This window comes from Mytilus galloprovincialis, chromosome 6 (genome assembly GCF_965363235.1).
Source record: "Mytilus galloprovincialis chromosome 6, xbMytGall1.hap1.1, whole genome shotgun sequence".
NCBI lineage: Eukaryota > Metazoa > Mollusca > Bivalvia > Mytilida > Mytilidae > Mytilus > Mytilus galloprovincialis.
Window position 1 is genome coordinate 155,760 of NC_134843.1, and position 23,441 is coordinate 179,200.

At 34.9% G+C, this 23,441-nt stretch overlaps 1 protein-coding gene across 6 annotated transcripts in view; it reads left to right on the plus strand.

Moving 5' to 3' along the window:
• LOC143078644 (MAM and LDL-receptor class A domain-containing protein 1-like) overlaps window positions 1-23,441 on the plus strand; it is a 141,888-nt gene that overhangs the window by 112,571 nt on the left and 5,876 nt on the right. For all 6 annotated transcript variants that reach the window (XM_076253491.1, XM_076253492.1, XM_076253493.1 and 3 more), the window contains 8 exons: window positions 7,543-7,662; window positions 8,056-8,156; window positions 12,722-12,854; window positions 16,233-16,411; window positions 17,219-17,297; window positions 17,802-17,927; window positions 18,957-19,057; window positions 20,310-20,442. In XM_076253491.1, the coding sequence (XP_076109606.1) occupies window positions 7,543-7,662; window positions 8,056-8,156; window positions 12,722-12,854; window positions 16,233-16,411; window positions 17,219-17,297; window positions 17,802-17,927; window positions 18,957-19,057; window positions 20,310-20,442 (972 nt within the window). The remainder of the gene's footprint in view (window positions 1-7,542; window positions 7,663-8,055; window positions 8,157-12,721; window positions 12,855-16,232; window positions 16,412-17,218; window positions 17,298-17,801; window positions 17,928-18,956; window positions 19,058-20,309; window positions 20,443-23,441) is intronic.

A 23,441-nucleotide genomic window follows, 5' to 3' on the forward strand; every position in this document is an offset into this window, starting at 1 on the left:
TGCTATAGATGATATAAAACTAATGCCTGGAGTGTGTGCTGGTGGTATGTTAATTATTGTGGTTAGGGTAAGGGTTGGGGAGATATTGCTATAGATGATATACAACTAATGCCTGGAGCATGTGCTGGTGGTATGTTAATTATTATGGTTAGGGTAAGGGTTAGGGAGATATTGCTATAGATGATATAAAACTAATGCCTGGAGTGTGTGCTGGTGGTATGTTAATTATAGTGGTTAGGGTTAGGGTTAGGGTTAGGGAGATATTGCTATAGATGATATACAACTAATACCTGGAGTGTGTGCTGGTGGTATGTTAATTATAGTGGTTAGGGTTAGGGTTAGGGTTAGGGAGATATTGCCATAGATGATATACAACTAATGCCTGGAGTGTGTACTGGTGGTATGTTAATTATAGTGGTTAGGGTTAGGGTTAGGGTTAAGGAGATATTGCTATAGATGATATACAACTAATGCCTGGAGTGTGTGCTGGTGGTATGTTAATTATAGTGGTTAGGGTTAGGGTTAGGGAGATATTGCTATAGATGATATACAACTAATGCCTGGAGTGTGTGCTGGTGGTATGTTAATTATTGTGGTTAGGGTTAGGGTTAGGGAGATATTGCTTTAGATGATATACAACTAATGCCTGGAGTGTGTGCTGGTGGTATGTTAATTATAGTGGTTAGGGTAAGGGTTGGGGAGATATTGCTATAGATGATATACAACTAATGCCTGGAGTGTGTGCTGGTGGTATGTTAATTATTGTGGTTAGGGTTAGGGTTAAGGAGATATTGCTATAGATGATATACAACTAATGCCTGGAGTGTGTGCTGGTGGTATGTTAATTATTGTGGTTAGGGTTAGGGTTAAGGAGATATTGCTATAGATGATATACAACTAATGCCTGGAGTGTGTGCTGGTGGTATGTTAATTATTGTGGTTAGGGTTAGGGTTAGGGAGATATTGCTATAGATGATATACAACTAATGCCTGGAGCGTGTGCTGGTGGTATGTTAATTATTATGGTTAGGGTAAGGGTTGGGGAGATATTGCTATAGATGATATACAACTAATGCCTGGAGCGTGTGCTGGTGGTATGTTAATTATAGTGGTTAGGGTTAGGGTTAGGGAGATATTGCTATAGATGATATACAACTAATGCCTGGACCGTGTGCTGGTGGTATGTTAATTATTATGGTTAGGGTAAGGGTTGGGGAGATATTGCTATATATGATATACAACTAATGCCTGGAGTGTGTGCTGGTGGTATGTTAATTATTGTGGTTAGGGTTAGGGAGATATTGCTATAGATGATATACAACTAATGCCTGAAGTGTGTGCTGGTGGTATGTTAATTATTGTGGTTAGGGTTAGGGAGATATTGCTATAGATGATATACAACTAATGCCTGAAGTGTGTGCTGGTGGTATGTTAATATTGTGGTTAGGGTTAGGGTTAAGGAGATATTGCTATAGATGATATACAACTAATGCCTGGAGTGTGTGCTGGTGGTATGTTAATTATTGTGGTTAGGGTTAGGGTTAGGGAGATATTGCTATAGATGATATACAACTAATGCCTGGAGTGTGTGCTGGTGGTATGTTAATTAATGTGGTTAGGGTCAGGGTTAGGAAGATATTGCTATAGATAATATACAACTAATGCCTGGAGCATGTGCTGGTGGTATGTTAATTATTGTGGTTAGGGTAAGGGTTAGGGAGATATTGCTATAGATGATATACAACTAATGCCTGGAGCGTGTGCTGGTGGTATGTTAATTATTGTGGTTAGGGTAAGGGTTAGGGAGATATTGCCATAGATGATATACAACTAATGCCTGGAGCGTGTGCTGGTGGTATGTTAATTATTGTGGTTAGGGTTAGGGTTGGGGAGATATTGCTATAGATGATATACAACTAATGCCTGGAGCATGTGCTGGTGGTATGTTAATTATTGTGGTTAGGGTAAGGGTTAGGGAGATATTGCTATAGATAATATACAACTAATGCCTGGAGCATGTGCTGGTGGTATGTTAATTATAGTGGTTAGGGTTAGGGTTAGGGAGATATTGCTATAGATAATATACAACTAATGCCTGGAGCATGTGCTGGTGGTATGTTAATTATTGTGGTTAGGGTTAGGGTTAAGGAGATATTGCTATAGATGATATACAACTAATGCCTGGAGTGTGTGCTGGTGGTATGTTAATTATTGTGGTTAGGGTTAGGGTTAAGGAGATATTGCTATAGATGATATACAACTAATGCCTGGAGTGTGTGCTGGTGGTATGTTAATTATTGTGGTTAGGGTTAGGGTTAGGGAGATATTGCTATAGATGATATACAACTAATGCCTGGAGTGTGTGCTGGTGGTATGTTAATTATTGTGGTTAGGGTTAGGGTTAAGGAGATATTGCTATAGATGATATACAACTAATGCCTGGAGTGTGTGCTGGTGGTATGTTAATTATTGTGGTTAGGGTTAGGGTTAGGGAGATATTGCTATAGATGATATACAACTAATGCCTGGAGTGTGTGCTGGTGGTATGTTAATTATTGTGGTTAGGGTTAGGGTTAGGGAGATATTGCTATAGATGATATACAACTAATACCTGGAGTGTGTGCTGGTGGTATGTTAATTATAGTGGTTAGGGTTAGGGAGATATTGCTATAGATGATATACAACTAATGCCTGGAGTGTGTGCTGGTGGTATGTTAATTATTGTGGTTAGGGTTAGGGTTAGGGAGATATTGCTATAGATGATATACAACTAATGCCTGGAGCGTGTGCTGGTGGTATGTTAATTATTATGGTTAGGGTAAGGGTTCGGGAGATATTGCTATATATGATATACAACTAATGCCTGGAGTGTGTGCTGGTGGTATGTTAATTATAGTGGTTAGGGTTAGGGTTAGGGAGATATTGCTATAGATGATATACAACTAATGCCTGGAGCGTGTGCTGGTGGTATGTTAATTATAGTGGTTAGGGTTAGGGTTAAGGAGATATTGCTATAGATGATATACAACTAATGCCTGGAGCGTGTGCTTGTGGTATGTTAATTTTGTTATGAGGGTTAGGGTTAGGGAGATATTGCTATAGATGATATACAACTAATGCCTGGAGCATGTGCTGGTGGTATGTTAATTATAGTGGTTAGGGTTAGGGTTAGGGAGATATTGCTATAGATGATATTCAACTAATGCCTGGAGTGTGTGCTGGTGGTATGTTAATTATTGTGGTTAGGGTTAGGGTTAAGGAGATATTGCTATAGATGATATACAACTAATGCCTGGAGCATGTGCTGGTGGTATGTTAATTATTGTGGTTAGGGTAAGGGTTAGGGAGATATTGCTTTAGATGATATACAACTAATGCCTGGAGCGTGTGCTGCTGGTATGTTAATTATAGTGGTTAGGGTTAGGGTTGGGGAGATATTGCTATAGATGATATACAACTAATGCCTGGAGTGTGTGCTGGTGGTATGTTAATTATTGTGGTTAGGGTTAGGGTTAAGGAGATATTGCTATAGATGATATACAACTAATGCCTGGAGCGTGTGCTTGTGGTATGTTAATTTTGTTATGAGGGTTAGGGTTAGGGAGATATTGCTATAGATGATATACAACTAATGCCTGGAGCATGTGCTGGTGGTATGTTAATTATTGTGGTTAGGGTTAGGGTTAAGGAGATATTGCTATAGATGATATACAACTAATGCCTGGAGCGTGTGCTTGTGGTATGTTAATTTTGTTATGAGGGTTAGGGTTAGGGAGATATTGCTATAGATGATATACAACTAATGCCTGGAGCGTGTGCTGGTGGTATGTTAATTATAGTGGTTAGGGTTAGGGTTAGGGAGATATTGCTATAGATGATATTCAACTAATGCCTGGAGTGTGTGCTGGTGGTATGTTAATTATTGTGGTTAGGATTAGGGAGATATTGCTATAAATGATATACAACTAATGCCTGGAGTGTGTGCTGGTGGTATGTTAATTATTGTGGTTAGGGTTAGGGTTAGGGAGATATTGCTATAGATGATTTACAACTAATGCCTGGAGTGTGTGCTGGTGGTATGTTAATTATTGTGGTTAGGGTTAGGGTTAAGGAGATATTGCTATAGATGATATAAAACTAATGCCTGTAGCGTGTGCTGGTGGTATGTTAATTATAGTGGTTAGGGTTAGGGTTAGGGAGATATTGCTTTAGATGATATACAACTAATGCCTGGAGTGTGTGCTGGTGGTATGTTAATTATAGTGGTTAGGGTTAGGGTTAGGGAGATATTGCTATAAATGATATACAACTAATGCCTGGAGTGTGTGCTGGTGGTATGTTAATTATTGTGGTTAGGGTCAGGGTTAGGGAGATATTGCTATAGATGATATTCAACTAATGCCTGGAGTGTGTGCTGGTGGATGTTAATTATTGTGGTTAGGGTTAGGGAGATATTGCTATAGATGATATACAACTAATGCCTGGAGTGTGTGCTGGTGGTATGTTAATTATTGTGGTTAGGGTCAGGGTTAGGGAGATATTGCTATAGATGATATTCAACTAATGCCTGGAGCGTGTGCTGGTGGTATGTTAATTAATGTGGTTAGGGTTAGGGAGATATTGCTATAAATGATATACAACTAATGCCTGGAGTGTGTGCTGGTGGTATGTTAATTATTGCGGTTAGGGTCAGGGTTAGGGAGATATTGCTATAGATGATATTCAACTAATGCCTGGAGCGTGTGCTGGTGGTATGTTAATTAATGTGGTTAGGGTTAGGGAGATATTGCTATAAATGATATACAACTAATGCCTGGAGTGTGTGCTGGTGGTATGTTAATTATTGTGGTTAGGGTTAGGGAGATATTGCTATAGATGATATACAACTAATGCCTGGAGTGTGTGCTGGTGGTATGTTAATTATTGTGGTTAGGGTTAGGGTTAGGGAGATATTGCTATAGATGATATACAACTAATGTCTGGAGTGTGTGCTGGTGGTATGTTAATTATTGTGGTTAGGGTTAGGGTTAAGGAGATATTGCTATAGATGATATTCAACTAATGCCTGGAGTGTGTGCTGGTGGTATGTTAATTATTGTGGTTAGGGTTAGGGTTAGGGAGATATTGCTTTAGATGATATACAACTAATGTCTGGAGCATGTGCTGGTGGTATGTTAATTATAGTGGTTAGGGTTAGGGTTAGGGAGATATTGCTATAGATGATATTCAACTAATGCCTGGAGTGTGTGCTGGTGGTATGTTAATTAATGTGGTTAGGGTTAGGGAGATATTGCTATAGATGATATACAACTAATGCCTGGAGCATGTGCTGGTGGTATGTTAATTATAGTGGTTAGGGTCAGGGTTAGGGAGATATTGCTATAGATGATATACAACTAATGCCTGTAGTGTGTGCTGGTGGTATGTTAATTATTGTGGTTAGGGTTAGGGTTAGGGAGATATTGCTATAGATGATATACAACTAATGCCTGGAGTGTGTGCTGGTGGTATGTTAATTATAGTGGTTAGGGTAAGGGTTAGGGAGATATTGCTAGAGATGATATACAACTAATGCCTGGAGCATGTGCTGGTGGTATGTTAATTATAGTGGTTAGGGTTAGGGTTAGGGAGATATTGCTATAGATGATATTCAACTAATGCCTGGAGTGTGTGCTGGTGGTATGTTAATTAATGTGGTTAGGGTTAGGGAGATATTGCTATAGATGATATACAACTAATGCCTGGAGCGTGTGCTGGTGGTATGTTAATTATTGTGGTTAGGGTTAGGGTTAAGGAGATATTGCTATAGATGATATACAACTAATACCTGGAGCGTGTGCTGGTGGTATGTTAATTATAGTGGTTAGGGTTAGGGTTAAGGAGATATTGCTATAGATGATATTCAACTAATGCCTGGAGCGTGTGCTGGTGGTATGTTAATTATTGTGGTTAGGGTTAGGGTTAGGGAGATATTGCTATAGATGATATACAACTAATGCCTGGAGTGTGTGCTGGTGGTATGTTTATTATTGTGGTTAGGGTTAGGGTTAGGGAGATATTGCTATAGATGATATAAAACTAATGCCTGGAGCGTGTGCTGGTGGTATGTTGATAATTGTTATATCATGTTTTACTATACCACACATGGGATCTGAATGGAAACGGGGAATATTTCAAAGAGCAGACAACAGCTGAAGGCCACCAATAGGTCTTCAACGCAGTGAGAAATGCCCGCATCCGGAGTCCTGCTTCAGCTGGCCCCTAAACAAATATGTATACTAGTTCAGTGATAATGGACATCATACTCAACTCCAAAATATACACAAGAAACTAAAATTAATTAGCATACAAGATTAATAAAGACCAGAGGCTTCTGACTTGAGACAGGTGCAGAAATGGGGCAGGGTTAATGTTAATTTATATATTTATATATAAATACTAAACATTGAATTCTGTGTCCACACTAGTAGAAAAAGTAGTAAAATTAAATTTCAAAATGCTCTTAAAGTCCTTTAATTCTCTACATTTTCTCCAACCGGTTTTACATCTTTGTGATAATCATGGATGAATGTAACTAACTGTAACGTAACATCACAATAATAAGTCTGTAACAATACATTAAAGGGACGTAACCCTTTCAAAAGTAACGTCTTATCTGTTTAGGCTTGGTTTGTACTTTTGTATATAAACATATTTTCTTTGTTAGTTCTCATTTCTTCGGTGAATTGGTCATCACATTGGTAAAATGGGAAAACATAGTATTTGGGTGATTTGTTGCTAGCGCATAAATCCAGGTGTTCACTTGCGTTAATCATCCTAATTTCTTTATGTCAGATTTGTTGACGGTGAACAGTAAATCTTTTCCGTAAAGTATTTCCTGTTTGTCCAATATAATCTTTTTTTGTACCCATTACATTTGATGACATTTTGACATTTGATGAGAGATTTTCACTGTTAAAAACTCTTTTACCTGTGCATCGAGCAATTTAATTTATGTCATCAAATGTCAAAATGTCATCAAATGTAATGGGTGCAAAAAAGATATATAAAGTTATAATATTATGTAAGGGTAAATTTTATAGGCACTATGTGGAAAAAAAATAGAGAATTTTTAATATCTGACATTAAGTAAAAAATACCAGATTAGGGAACATCCTTTAAATACCACTTACTGGTGAGTGTTATAAAGTTTTTATGCCCGACCATGATAGAAGAGGTGCATTATGTTTTCTGGTCTGTTGGTCTGTTCGTCCATCTGTTCCTCTGCCTGTTCATCTGTCTGTTCCTCTGTCTGTTCCTCTGTCTGTTCTGCTTCAGGTAAAATATTTTGGTCAAGGTACTATTTTTGATGAAGTTAAAGTTCAATCAACATGTTCCCTATAATATGATCTTTCTCATTTAAGTGCCAAATTTTTAACCCCAATTTCACAGTCCACTGAACATAGAAAATGATAGTGTGATTTGGGCATCTGTGTACTATGGACACATTCTTGTTTATTAATATATATATGTTGGTTATCTATAAATATGTTTTCTTTTCAGTGAGTCCATGTGACAACAGTCCTTGCCTAAATGGTGCATCCTGTTCAGACACAACAACAGCCATTGGTTATACCTGTTCCTGTCTGGGTGGATTTTTGGGACAAAACTGTGACCAAGTTGGTAAGTCAGAGATGGACTAGAAGTCAATGTGGGATATTTGTTGAATAGACAGGCTATCTCAAGAAGAAAAGACCCACAAAAATCAACCAACAGTCTTCATCATTCATCAATTCTCAACTGAAAATACATTTTTTTTTTTTAGATTTTTGTAGATTGGGATATTTTGACTGTATAGAATTTGCAAAACTAAAATGTTGCACTTAGAATTTTGTTAACATACTTGAATGTATATTGCGTTTTTAAGATTAAGTTTTTGCTTGTGTGCATCATTATATTTTTGATAGTTGAGATATATGATAAACTTCTGATGATGTTCTGTTGTCAATCACAATTACTTTCATATTCTATTATCTGTCCCAAAGGGCTCACAGTGCTTTGATTTTTTTTTTGCAGATGGCAAAACAGTATCAGAATTTACCTGTGACTTTGAAACAGAAAATAATTGTGTGTTTGAAAATGTTGATGATGATGATTTTCAATGGACTTATAGATCTGTAAGTGGCTCATGTGAAGGACTTAAAGGGGCATTAGCTATTAGATAAAACAAACCATGATATGATTTATTTTTTATTATTTATTAATGAAAGTGATAAATATAGATTCAATCACTGCAACAAGTGTATTAAGTTATTACTCCACTCCCAACAGTTAAATTTTAATATTTAAAGTGAGAGGCATGTATATATTTAACAGGAGGGATTATATGACTTTCAAATTCAATCATTTTCCAGTACATTTTCCTTATCCCAGTGTTATTACCTTACATTAAGAACAGATTGTAAATTACAAGGATAGACCTCAGGTGAACCGTTCTAACTCGCTGAAGATTACAAAAATCTTCTCCTCTGAAACTACTGGGCCAAATTAAACTAAACTTGGCCACAATCATCATTGGGGTATCTAGTTTAAAAAAATGTGTGGCGTGACCCGGCCAACCAACCAAGATGGCCACCATGGCTAAAAATAGAACATAGGGGTAAAATGCAGTTTTTGGCTTATAACTCAAAAACCAAAGCATTTAGAGCAAATCTGACAGGGGTAAAATTGTTTATCAGGTCAAGATCTATCTGCCCTGAAATTTTCAGATGAATCCGACAACCTGTTGTTGGATTACTGCCCCTGAATTGGTAATTTTAGGGAATTTTTGCTGTTTTTGGTTATTATCTTGAATATTATTATAGATAGAGATAAACTGTAAACAGCAATAATGTTCAACAAAGTAAGATTTACAAATAAGTCAACATGACCAAAATGGTCAGTTGACCCCTTTAGGAGTTATTGACCTTTACAGTCAATTTTTAACCACTTTTCGTAAATCTTAGTAATCTTTTACAAAAATCTTCTCCTCTGAAACTACTGGGCCAAATTAATCCAAACTTGGCCACAATTATCTTTGGGGTATCTAGTTTAAAAAATGTGTCCGGTGACCTGGCCAACCAACCAAGATGGCCACCACAGCTAAAAATAGAACATAGGGGTAAAATGCACTTTTTGGCTTATAACTTAAAAACCAAAGCATTAAGAGCAAATCTGACAGGGGTAAAATTGTTTATCAGGTCAAGATCTATCTACCCTGAAATTTTCAGATGAATCTGACAACCTGTTGTTGGGTTGCTGCCCCTGAATTAGTAATTTTAAGGAAATTTTGCTGTTTTTGGTTATTATCTTGTATATTATTAGCTCACCTGGCCTAAAAGGCCATGTGAGCTTTTCTTATCACTTGGCGTCCTTCGTCGTCGACGTCGTCGTCGTCGTCGTCGTCGTCTGTCGTCGTTAACAATTTTTCAAACATCTTCTCCTCTGAAACTACTGAATGGATTTGAATGAAACTTAGCATGATTGTTCCTTAGAGTATCCTGCACAAAGTGTGCGCTTCGATTTTTGATCCGTCAAAAAACATGGCCGCCGTTACCTAAAATAGAACATAGGGGTCAAATGCAGTTTTTGGCTTATATCTCGAAAACGAAAGCATTTAGAGCAAATCTGACATGGGGGGGGAAAATGTTCATTAGGTCAAGATCTATCAGCCCTGAAATTTTCAGATGAATCAAACAAACCATTGTTGGGTTTCTGCCACTTAATTGGTAATTTTAAGGAAATTTTGCAGTTTTTGGTCATTATCTTGAATATTATTATAGATAAAGATAAACTGTAAACAGCAAAAATGATCAGCAAAGTAAGATCTACAAATAAGTTAATATGACCAAAATTGTCAATTGACCCCTTAAGGGGTTATTGTCCTTTAATGGCAATTTTTCACAATTTGTTCATCATATTTGCTAACTTTAAAAAATCTTCTCCTCTGAAACTACTGAATGGATTTGAATGAAACTTAGCATGATTGTTCCTTAGAGTATCCTGCACAAAGTGTGCGCTTCGATTTTTGATCCGTCAAAAAACATGGCCGCCGTTACCTAAAATAGAACATAGGGGTCAAATGCAGTTTTTGGCTTATATCTCGAAAACGAAAGCATTTAGAGCAAATCTGACATGGGGTAAAAATGTTCATTAGGTCAAGATCTATCAGCCCTGAAATTTTCAGATGAATCAAACAAACCATTGTTGGGTTGCTGCCACTTAATTGGTAATTTTAAGGAAATTTTGCAGTTTTTGGTCATTATCTTGAATATTATTATAGATAAAGATAAACTGTAAACAGCAAAAATGATCAGCAAAGTAAGATCTACAAATAAGTTAATATGACCAAAATTGTCAATTGACCCCTTAAGGGGTTATTGTCCTTTAATGGCAATTTTTCACAATTTGTTCATCATATTTGCTAACTTTAAAAAATATTCTCCTCTGAAACTACTGAATGGATTTGGATGAAACTTAGCATGATTGTTCTTTAGATTATCCTGCACAAAGTGTGTGCTTAGATTTTTGATCCGTCAAAAAACATGGCCACCGTTACTTAAAATAGAACATAGGGGTCAAATGCAGTTTTTGGCTTAAATCTCAAAAACGAAAGCATTTAGAGCAAATCTGACATGGGGTAAAAATGTTCATTAGGTCAAGATCTATCAGCCCTGAAATTTTCAGATGAATCAAACAAACCATTGTTGGGTTGCTGCCACTTAATTGGTAATTTTAAGGAAATTTTGCAGTTTTTGGTCATTATCTTGAATATTATTATAGATAAAGATAAACTGTAAACAGCAAAAATGATCAGCAAAGTAAGATCTACAAATAAGTCAATTTGACCAAAATTGTCAATTGACCTCTTAAGGAGTTATTGCCCTTTAAAAACTTTTTTCACAATTTGTTCATCATGTTGACTTACTTTAAAAAATCTTCTCCTTTGAAACTGCTGTATCAATTTCAGCCAAACTTAGGCTAAATGAGTTTCAGAGTTTCAGAGTATCTAGTATAAATTTTATATTTCATTTCCTTGTATGTCAAGAAACATAGCTCCTATGGCTAAAATAGAACATAGGAGAAATTGATTTTTTTTTTTGGCTTTTGAAGAGAATAGGACGATTTCAAGAACATTTAAATAAATTGAAAAGCCAAAATAATCATTGATGAGAGATTAAACCAAAAAAATTCAGGTGAGCGATTCAGGCTCTTGAGAGCCTCTTGTTATAGATAGAGATAAACTGTAAACAGCCATTATGTTCAGCAAAGTAAGATTTACAAATAAATCAACATGACCGAAATGGTCAGTTGACTCCTTTAGGAGTTATTGCCCTTTATAGTCAATTTTTAACCATTTTTCGTAAATCTTAGTAATCTTTTACAAAAATCTTCTCCTCTGAAACTACTGGGCCAAATTAATCCAAACTTATCCACAATCATCTTTGGGGTATCTAGTTTAAAAAATGTGTCCGATGACCCGGCCATCCAACCAAGATGGCCGCCATGGCTAAAAATAGAACATAGGGGTAAAATGCAGTTTTTGGCTTATAACTCAAAAACCAAAGTGTTTAGAGCAAATCTGATGGGGTTAAATTTGTTTATCAGGTCAAGATCTATCTGCCCCAAAATTTTCAGATGAATCGGACAACCTGTTGTTGGGTTACTGCCCCTGAATTGGTAATTTTAAGGAAATTTTGCTGTTTTTGGTTATTGTCTTGAATATTATTATAGATAGAGATAAACTGTAAACAGCAATAATGTTCAGCAAAGTAAGATTTACAAATAAGTCAACATGACCGAAATGGTCAATTGACCCCCTAAGGAGTTATTGTCCTTTATAGTCAATTTTCAACAATTTTTATAAAATTTGTAAATTTTTACTAACATTTTCCACTGAAACTACTGGGCCAAGTTCATTATAGATAGAGATAATTGTAAGCAGCAAGGATGTTCAGTAAAGTAAGATGTACAAACACATCACCATCACCAAAATACAATTTTGTCATGAATCCATCTGCTTCCTTTGTTTAATAGTCACATAGACCAAGGTGAGCGACACAGGCTCTTTAGAGCCTCTAGTTTATGTTGTAACGCCACTTTTAAGCACCACTTTTGGGCCATTTCGTGGCGGCCAGTTTTTATTGGTGGAGGAAGCCAGAGTGCTCAGAGAAAACCATGATCTTTAATAGGAAATCTGACGTTCCTAGTCAATTAAGATTAAGAGTAGAGTGCACCTTCATCGAGCAGGTTTGAACTCACAACCTCAGTGTTGACTGGCTAGTGATTACAGTAGTAACTTAGTACTTAGACCACTTGGCCACTGAGGGCCCTTTTGTGTATTAGATGATTTACTGATGTTTATTCAAAGATATGATTTTAAGAATGAGATTATAGTACTGTAAATTCAGAAATTATTGCAATGGTTTTATTAATGTGAAAAATGCGACAGTGTTATAATCGCAATAATTTAAACTCATGTTTTCAAATTTTTTTGTGGAGAGTTATCTCATTAGCAATTGTGCCAAATCTTTTTTTATAAACAGGATTTTTCTCAATATCGAAAAATTAAAATTGCATTTTAGTCAAAAATGATAAATTTGCAATAATAAATGCACAACCTTAATTTCTGAATTTACAGTATCTTTTAGTTCTTGTATAGTTTTCACATTTGAATTTTCATATCTTTTTGTTTTTTATCAAGGGACCAACCCCTAGTAGTGGTACAGGCCCTTCTAGTGCATATGAAGGCACAAAGTATGTCTACACTGAAGTCTCATCTCCACGTGGTCAGGGGGACACAGCTGTTTTGTCCACTGTTAATACTTTGCTTGCAGGTAAAATTTAACATTAAGGCCAGACTTTTTTTATTATCTGTTTAACGAGATCCGACGACTCCACCTTTCCCGATTTTAGAATAAAAATAAAAGTAGTGCTTCTTACTTTTATTATTATTTTTCCCGCCGACTGTTACGAAATCCTCAGAAAAAAATAAAATGTGTTGTTCACGATACTCGCTTTCAGTCAATTTCGTTATCGGTAATATTTAATTTTTACCAAGTCAATGAAACAGCAATTTTCATTTAAAAGTAAAGAAATTCAAGGCATAAACGATATATTTTCTTCTAAAAGATTTTTAGGCTGGTGGCATGCTTTTCATACTTGTTACACGAGAGCGTACATCAAATCATTCTAACTTTTGGCAAAATCAGTTATTACTTCATCAGAACTTGATGAAATTAGCCTCAAGTAAACTTGTCATCCATGTATTGCATTAGAAACGTCATATTCCTTTCCAAATAGCGTATCAAACATCGTTTATTTTTGTAAATTTTTCTTCGTCAGACATTTAAATTTGTAGAACTATGGATCGGAATCAGGATTTCATCGGAAACGGACCCGCTATGACGGAAATCCGGATTCTTGCGAACAGACAAAAATTGATCCCAAAAGGGAAAATTACGCATTCCACACGCATTAACATACTTTTGGTTAGATCTTCTTGATTAATGTATATATTTCCATGTATAAGCATTGTTTCAATTTATAGGTTAAAGTTGCTTAACTCTGGGACTATTACACCAGAGACATATATACACATGTGTATATATATGTCTCTGCATACACTAAGAGGTTCCTGACTGGGTGACTGGTATATACATATACAGTTAACTCTCGTTGTCTCGAACTCGGTTGACTCGAAATTTCGGATGAGTCGAAGTTTTCACGTGGTCCCGAACTTTATTCCATACAAAAGTATGTAATTCGACTCCTGATGAGTCGAAATTGGATGAGTCGAAATTTCGGTTGAGTCGAACTAAATTTACAGCCCAAGGTTAAAAAAAGCATTCAAAAATCATTTTTTATCTCGAACTAATACACATATGTCAAAACATGACCTCCGGGATTTAAATGGATTGAAGAGTTAATCTGACAATACACGTGTAATTAAATTTCCGGTCACTGACCACTGTATTGATTTATGACATGCTATTTCCATGAGTGTTTTCCTAAGATTATCTTTTGTAGAATTTTTATAAATAATTTGTGATAAATTGTTAATGTTCATGAAAAAGTATGTTAATTGTTTACAAAACAATTAATTTGTGATTTACACTAATGAGCTTGGGTGTGTATAAAGTGAGGATTATGGCTTCCGTTGATGATCACCTAAAAACTACTCAAACGGCGTCTTTAATCTTATTATATGTTCTTTTGAAAACAAAGAGTGAGATAAAACAAAATGAATAGAAATCAAAATTTTCTTAAATCTCTTGTATCCGAGAATAAACAATTTTGTAAGCTATTAGCGACCTGAATTACGAAACTGTCGATTGGAAATTACTCTCTTGGAAAAGCCATAGGATTTTTTTTTTTTAATTGAAACAATTGAATAAGTAAAAATAACAGTCATTATAATAATAAAAGACTGTGACATACAAATACATCGATCTGATACTAGAATATCGATCCCCTTGTCATATTCACCCGGATTTATTTTAGCTTTACCAAGCTAAGCAAGAGTTGTGTCCCTTAGATTGTCGAACTTCCGGTGTTCGTTTGAGTCGAACTACTTGTATCTCGAAATATTTCTCTGGTCCGGCTGACTTCGACATAACGAGAGTCGACTGTATATAGTGTATATGCAGCGAGGTTGATATATTTGAGTGGTGCCATGGATCTATATTAGTGGAAATACAGAATCAAAACATAGTTTTTATGTTTATATTAATAGAAGGGTTAATCAGAGACATATATAAACTATATGTATTTATATTTCTCTGGGTTAATATACTGGTCTGTTCTCATTTCATTGTTCTTGTATTTTGATAAATTCTTAAAAAAAAAAAAAAAAAAAAAAAAGTCACTTATAATGGTTTTATTTTTATTTTTAGTGTCGACTGGACCAATTTTGCACTTTTATTTTTTTTTTTTATTTCGCCCCCTCGACCCTAATTTTTTACAAATTTTCTCGTTAAACAGATAAAATAAAAAGTCTGGCCTAAAACTTGAATACTGTAAACCAAATTATTTTCGCAGATACTTTATTTCACATTAAGCTCTGGTACTTTTTATGCCCCACCTACGATAGTAGAGGGGCATTATGTTTTCTGGTCTGTGCCTCCGTTCGTCCGTCCATCTGTCCGTCCGGTTAAAGTTTTTGGTCGAGGTAGTTTTTGATGAAGCTGAAGTCCAATCAACTTGAAACTTAATACACATGTTCCCTATGATATGATCTTTCTAATTTTAATTCCAAATTAAAGTTTTGACCCCAATTTCACGGTCCACTGAACATAGAAAATGATAGTGGGAGTGGGGCATCCGTGTACTATGGACACATTCTTGTTGGGTTGTGATTTAATTTTGGGATTTTCAAATTTTTTTTAGGTAGATCAATAAGGAACAATCTTTGTTTAACTTTGTTGCAACAATTTATATTTGCATTGTTTTCTACTGATGAAAGTCATGATAATAAATTGCTCGAGAAAATAAGTTGGTTTACCGTAATTATTCTATGAGCACAGCTCATATGTTATACGTTAGCATATTAGCTTTGCAAAAATACTATTTTTTAACCTCGATGTTTTAATCCCTCGAATCTTACCCTTTTGGTCCATCGCACTTTAGCGTGATATACCATTGTACTTTAGCGAACAAACAACCATCGCACATTAGTGTGAGACACCATCGTACTTTAGCGTAGACCATGCACTTTAGCGTGACCATCACACTTTAGAGTATCAGACTGTATATATACTTTATATATATACTTTTAAAACTTGTGATCAGCTGACAGTCAAATGATATTTAATTGTTAATAAAAAAATGTGGTATGATTGCCAATGAGACAACTCTCAACAAGAGACCAAATGACACAGAAATTAACAATTAGAGATCACTGTACGATCTTCAATAATGAGCAAAGCCTGTACCTCATAGTCCTCTATAAAAGGCCTAAAACAATTCAAAACAAGAAAACTAATGGCCTAATTTATGTATAAAAACCTGAACTACAGGTCACACTTGTACAGTCAAAGTCAGACCTGATGAACTACAGGTCATTTAAAGCTTTTTGTAGAGAGTTAAAAGAGACCTCACATTTTATACAAAAAAAAAAAACACAAGAAAATGTTTAACATGTAATTGGCGAGATATAACTTTAAATACTTTCAACTCATTTCCTAAAAATTGACACAATATTATATTTACTGCAGGTACAAGTAGCTATTGCTTGCAGTTTTACCTCCATATGTATGGTAACCCTGGTACTATGGAGGTCAAGTTTGGTAACCGTGATTCTTCTTCTTCTTCGGTGTGGTCCGAGTCTAATGACCAAGGAAATCAATGGGTCTTCCATCAAGTGGAATTACCTCCCAGCTTCACAGATCCAGTGGTATATTTTTTTTTCATTGTACTTATGTAAAATGACATTTTTTAGGGGGAGTTTAACAATAGCATTCTTTTGGAACAAGTGAGCAAGGAAAACATTTTTTGGTATTTCCCTCTTGTATTAACCTTAAAAACTGGCAAGATCAATAAGTTAATTGAAACACAAAAAAATAACAGAACATTTCCAATGTTATTTTAACTGATCGGGCGGAGCTTATGTTTTAATTTGCACAAGGACATCTATTTGAAGATGTATGTGATAAGGATGATTGCTGTTACATGTATAATTATTACTGATTTCTAATCACCTATAATTATTACTGATTTCTAATCACCTATCAGTGTCATCAAAGGAATTTACAAAAGAATGACTGGACACTTCATTGATGAGTTTATCCTAAAACACCTATCTTTAGATGGACTGGTTTATTGTGAGCGAATCGGTTAAACTCCACCCAGTCAGGTGTAATAAATCCAGTAGTACATATAATAAAATTTAGTAATTAATATGCAGATTTTATATATGAAAATAATGCAACTGAATGACATACTCATTACTCATTACATATATATTACAAAGATTTTCCTCCACTAACTATAATCTATTTTGCATTTTAGTTCATTTTGAAAAATACAAAATGACAAATGAATTAAAACAATAGTTTCTGAATTTACAGTGATAAATCTTAAAAACTCAAAGCTGTGATAGTTGAAAGGATTGTTACATATAGAAAAAAGAGACAATTGTGATAAAAGATCTATTTTTGAATATATGAACCTTCAAATGACATTCAGGAATTTCTATTTTTAGATTTTCTTTGAGGCAATCAGAGGGTCATCATATAGAGGGGATATAGCCCTCGATTCACTTAAACTTAGTTTGGGACAATGTAAGTATCAGGTTGATGTAGCCCTTGATTTAGTTAAACTTAGTTTGGGACAATGTAAGTATCAAGCTAATATAGACAACTATGATATATAGAGAGGAACATGTTATCTTCGTTATGTATGATTTAGATTATAATAGATAAACAGACACAATTCACCATTTAGATTCTTTGACAAATGTGAAGCAAACAGCATTTCATCAATTGGATTGTTCAATAATTTCCTCGAACAGTACTAGAATCTGCTTAAATTTTGGTAATGCCAACTTTATTAGCTATAGAAGTCTCCTATGAAAAGAAAAGTGGGAGTTAAGGGGCAAACTATTTTACAGTGTATTGTAGGAAAAAACCAAGGAAGTCAGAACATCTGACAAAAATTCAAAAATCTGACCCGAGTACATTCTTATGCATTTTGATATTTGAACAAATTTTATCAAACAGTATGACAGCACTTTGATATTTGAACCATTGCTATCAAACAGTATGTCAGCACTTTGATTATTTCAGGTGCCTCTGGACCTTCTGCCTGTTCTGCAAACCCTTGTAACAATGGTGGTAGCTGTAGTGAAGATGCTGCTGGTTATTATTGTAATTGTATGACTGGCTGGTCAGGAGATAACTGTGATGTTCAAGGTTAGTATCAAAATTAGGGGGGGATCCTACTAATATGTTCCCTCCCCTTTACATTCTGTTTGTATGTGCAGGATTTGTTTTTCTTTCATTTTTTTTTTGTACAATAATTAGGCTGTTAGTTTTCTGGTTTTAATCATTTTACATTTGTGATTTTGGGGCCTTTTATAGCTAACTATGCGGTAAGGCTTTGCTCATGGTTGAAAGGTATGACTTATAGCTGTTAGTGTCTGTCATCTGGTCTCTTGTGTAGAGTTGTATCATTTGCAATTATACCACAATGAACTCATCATAGATACCAGGATTATAGTACACATGACTGCCTTTCCTCTACAAAAGATTCATCAGTGACGATCAAATCAAAAAGTTAAAAAGGCCAAATAAAGTACAAAGTTTGAAGTCATTGAGGAGTAAAATTTTGATTGCACAAACCTCAATTATTACTTTGTAATTTACTTTCAAATGGATCATTAATGGTAGAAGGTTTGATTTTGTACGATTGTGTCCTGAAAACTTCCAACAACATGACAGCATATAATCTGTTCCTGTTTTTCATTCTCTTCAGTATTTTTCATTTAACATCATAAAGGAGCATACATTTACCAACAAATATGAATATGAGGAGCATATGATTATCTGTAAATACCCAAAAGTAGGAAGATAAATAATACAAACAAGCACTTGTTAAAAAACAAAGAAATGCTAATAGATATTCATTTTTCATTTTCTTATTACCAGTGGCATAAACAAATGAATAGTAATACATTTTGTTAGCTATTTCAGGTGAATAACCACTCAGTCTGTAACTGTTTGAGAATTGAGTTATTAAAAAGAAAATACAGACCAACATTTATTTCTTAGTTATGTATTTAAATGTTTCAAAACCAGTCTTTCAAATCATTTGTCTATTGGTCATTAGGATGTTGTTCCAACAAATATTTTCTTCCCACTTGTTTTGGGTACAGAAGTTCTTTATATTTTTGGGGAGTATGATATATGGACAATTCCGTAAAAAGATCTTGTGTTTTACAGATGTAACTGGTAATTCCTACAGCTGTGGATTTGAGACAGTTGGTGCAACATGTATTTTCAAGGATACAACTAATGATCAATTTGATTGGACACGGCGTACTGTAAGCTCTTCCTAATTCTACAAAAAAGCTTAAATTATCATTGATACTGTTATCTTGTTCTTGAAGAAATTATGTATGTAATAGGGAAATGTGCTTTTTAGAAACGAAAGTAAAACTTTTGACAATATTGTTTTGCACAAATAAAGAGTCTAAGGCAGATTTAAGTATGCTAATGTTGCAGATCTAGACTAAGAAAGATGCCCTGTCAATTTAACAGTTTATCAAAGTAAAGTTCAATATTCTTATATGATGGCCAACTGGTTACTATGGTCACATAATTGCCTTTTGTTACTAAACCTTAAGGGATTAAAATCGTGATGAGACATAAAATGGTTGGCTGGCTCAATTATTTTTTGGAAGCCCTGCTCAGTCTCCTTTTAAAAATTTATTGGAGACCTATTGGTTGCCTTAAGCTGTTATCTGCACTTTAGTCAGATTCTTTTCTCTTTGACACATCATTCCCATTTTTGTCAAGCCTTTGACTTTATTAAAAAAGTCAGACATAATGATCACACATTCTGTCGGCATCATCGGTGGAGCAGTGTCCTCAAATGTTCACTCTGTGGTTAAAGTTTTTGAAATTTTAATTACTTTCTTAAACTAACCTGGATTTCTTCGTAACTGAAACAGAAGCTTGTTTATGATCATAAGATAGTATCCAGAGGGATAATTTGTAAAAAAAACAATTCCTTATTTACTTATTAACAGACTTAGGATTTAGTTAATATATCATTCACTCTGTGGTAAAAGTTTTGAAATTTTTTTTGAATAACTTTCTTAAACTATCCTGGATTTGTACCAAACTTGGACAAAGGCTTGTTTATGATCAAAAGCTAGTATCTAGAAGGAAATTTGGTTCAAATTTTGTACAGTCTGCAGTTAAAAGTTTTTAAAACATTTATTAGATTCATAAACTGTCCTGGATTTTTACCAAACTTGGACTTCAAAAGATAACTTGGACTTCAAAAGATAGTATTGAGAGGAATAATTTTATTATTTTTTTGTCATTTATGTTGAGCCTGCGATTAACAGCAAAAGTAAGCGAGACACTGGGTTCCACATTTATGAATTTTTATTCTCAATTTTATAGATTTTAAAATATTTGAATTTCTTAATAGGATTTTAAAGAATGAACAAAAGTGCTAGTTAAAAAATTGTGACTGTTCTGGAGAGCTACATACAGATAATTCAACACATATGATGTATCATGTGTTTTTTGTAACTGATGTTGCAGACTTTAATAATTTTGTAGAAATCCACCCCAAGTAGTTCAACAGGACCAAGCAGTGCAGCCACAGGAGATTACTACATGTACATAGAAACCTCCTCCCCTAGAGTTATTGGTGATACAGCTGTTCTCTCAACTCAAGATACTAACTTACCTGGTACGATTCTTTATCTCTCTTTATTGAAAATTAAAACAAATGTTATATGGATGCAGAGATTTCTGGGTCCTCATCATGGTCTTATTAAATATTACAGCAAAATGCATTGAGTGTGTAGACAGGTCTTTCCCTTAAAATTGAAGTAGAAGGCTCACTAAAATTATAGGCTGCTGTAATATGCGTTCGGCAAAGCTATAATCTTGGTACCTTACGGCAGGGGGTCTGGGCCCCCAGAAGCTCTGGCATAAATAAAGCAAAATCATGCATTCTCGCTATCTCCTGGCACCTAATTTCATCTTTCAAATGACCATTTTTTTATGTATGAAATTAAAGAAAGAAAAAAAAATTAAAAGAAATTTCATTTTCTTTTTTATGTTATAGTTTTTTATTTTTATTACCTTATGCTTAAAATTCATTTACTTTTAAAGGAGTTTTATTTATATAATAATTCGGTTTGTTAGAAATCTTGATCAATTTATTTTGCATAGCTACGTGCATTTGTAAACAAATGACTCCCCCATTTTTTCTCTAAAGACTGTTACACTTATTTAAATCATACAATTATTTCTCAAGCATTGACAGAAAATTGATATATCCTCTGATTTTCTCTTTTTTATGTAAACTGTTCAATAAATCATTTGGAAATGTTATTTATTTGAGGTCGAGTCGACAATATTCTACCTTCGTTTTTGATCTTGATTCTCTGAACACCACGTGGGTTTTGAAAAAATGAACTTCAAAAGATACTGTTTTCCAGATTCTGAACAATATGATCTACTACACTTTCTTTAATTTGACTGAAATTATTCCATAACATAAGATTGTCATCCTATCTGATTGTCTTCACGTTTTAAAAGATAAAAGAAAACGCCAACGCGTTAATGACCACCGGAACGTCTCTCTTGTTATCTTTGAAAAGAAAAGATGCATTCTGACTTTAAATAGACAACCAATCAGTGACCTGAATGCATGTGAACTATATTTAGCTCAAGGTAAACACTGACATTTCATCCTTGTTTATTGTGACCGCGACTTGAAAAAGATATTTTTTTCTTTTTGAATTTATATTTTTGTCAGTGAAGTAGCCGGCACTTGAAGTCACCGTAAACGGCGGATTTCCGCCAGCTACCGGCTTCAGTGGAAAGCCCTGTGTAGATAAAGATTACAATGTTTGATTAGCTTGCTAGCTGAACTGTAAAGTCACTATTAAGTTAGGTATACTACCCTCTGTTTGTAGAAGTTAAGTCCTGCAGTCAGATAGATTGGTTATCTGTTAAACTAGTTTACTCTTAAAGGGGGATAGTATACCTTAGCAAGCTTATCAAACATTGTAACATTTACCTACTTTTCACTGTAAGGTTATTTAAAAAGTTGGAAATTGTTAGTTATTTTAAGCATGAAACATGAGTTATTAAATTATGATATATCCATATCTTTTATATATAAAAAAAGAAGACAACTCTCCACAAGAAATCAAACGACACAGAAATTAACAACTAAAGGTCACCGTATGCCCTTCTACAACGAGTAAAGCCAGCATAGTAAGCTATTAAAGCCCCAGAAATGACAAATAGTATCTTTTTATTCATTTTTCTTTTGATCGTACAATATTTGTGAAAAGGACTTCATACTCGAATATACCAGGCAATGATGTCAAGTACAGCAGCAATCTAATGTGTGTTCTGTCCTTTCACACCTATTTATCAATTTAAGGTATGTAAGCAGATTAAATTGAAGACCGAACCCTGACCTTTAATGGTTTACTTTTATAATTGTGAATTGACTGGAGAGTTGTCTCATTGGTACTCATACCACATCTTTCTATATCTATGTGCATTCATACATAGGAACAACTATCATAAAGTTTTGTACACATATAGATAGCCCCGATACAGTAGCTCCCATACAGAATATGGTTAATCCACTTGCTTCTTTGTAGCCCTTGAACAGAATATTCTTAATCCACTTGCTCTTTGTAGCCCCTGCACAGAATATTGTTAATCCACTTGCTTCTTTGTAGCCCCTGAACAGAATATTGTTAATCCACTTGCTTCTTTGTAGCCCCTGAACAGAATATTGTTAATCCACTTGCTTCTTTGTAGCCCCTGAACAGAATATTGTTAATTCACTTGCTCTTTGTAGCCCCCGTACAGAATATTGTTAATCCACTTGCTTCTTTGTAACCCCTGAAAAGAATATTGTTAATCCACTTGCTTCTTTGTAGCCCCTGAACAGAATATTGTTAATCCACTTGCTTCTTTGTAGCCGCCATACAGAATATTGTTAATCCACTTGCCCTTTGTAGCCCCTGAACAGAATATTGTTAATTCACTTGCTGTTGGTAGCCCCCGTACAGAATATTGTTATTCCACTTGCTCTTTGTAGCCCCTGAACAGAATATTGTTAATCTACTGGCTTCTTTGTAGCCCCTGAACAGAATATTGTTAATCCACTTGCTTCTTTGTAGCCCCTGAACAGAATACTGTTAATCCTCTTGCTTCGTTGTAGCCCCCATACAGAATATTGTTAATCCACTTGCTTCTTTGTAGCCCCTGAACTGTATATTGTTAATCCACTTGCTTCTTTGTAGCCCCCATACAGTATATTGTTAATCCACTTGCTTCTTTGTAGCCCCTGAACAGAATATTGTTAATCCACTTGCTTCTTTGTAGCCCCTGAACAGAATATTGTTAATCCACTTGCTGTTTGTAGCCCCCATACAGAATATTGTTAATCCACTTGCTTCTTTGTAGCCCCCATACAGAATATGGTTAATCTACTTGCTTCTTTGTAGCCCCCATACAGTATATTGTTAATCCACTTGCTTCTTTGCAGCCCCTGAACAGAATATTGTTATTCCTCTTGCTTCTTTGTAGCCCCCATACAGAATATGGTTAATCTACTTGCTTCTTTGTAGCCCCTGAACAGTATATTGTTAATCCACTTGCTTCTTTGTAGCCCTTGAACAGAATATTGTTAATCCACTTGCTTCTTTGTAG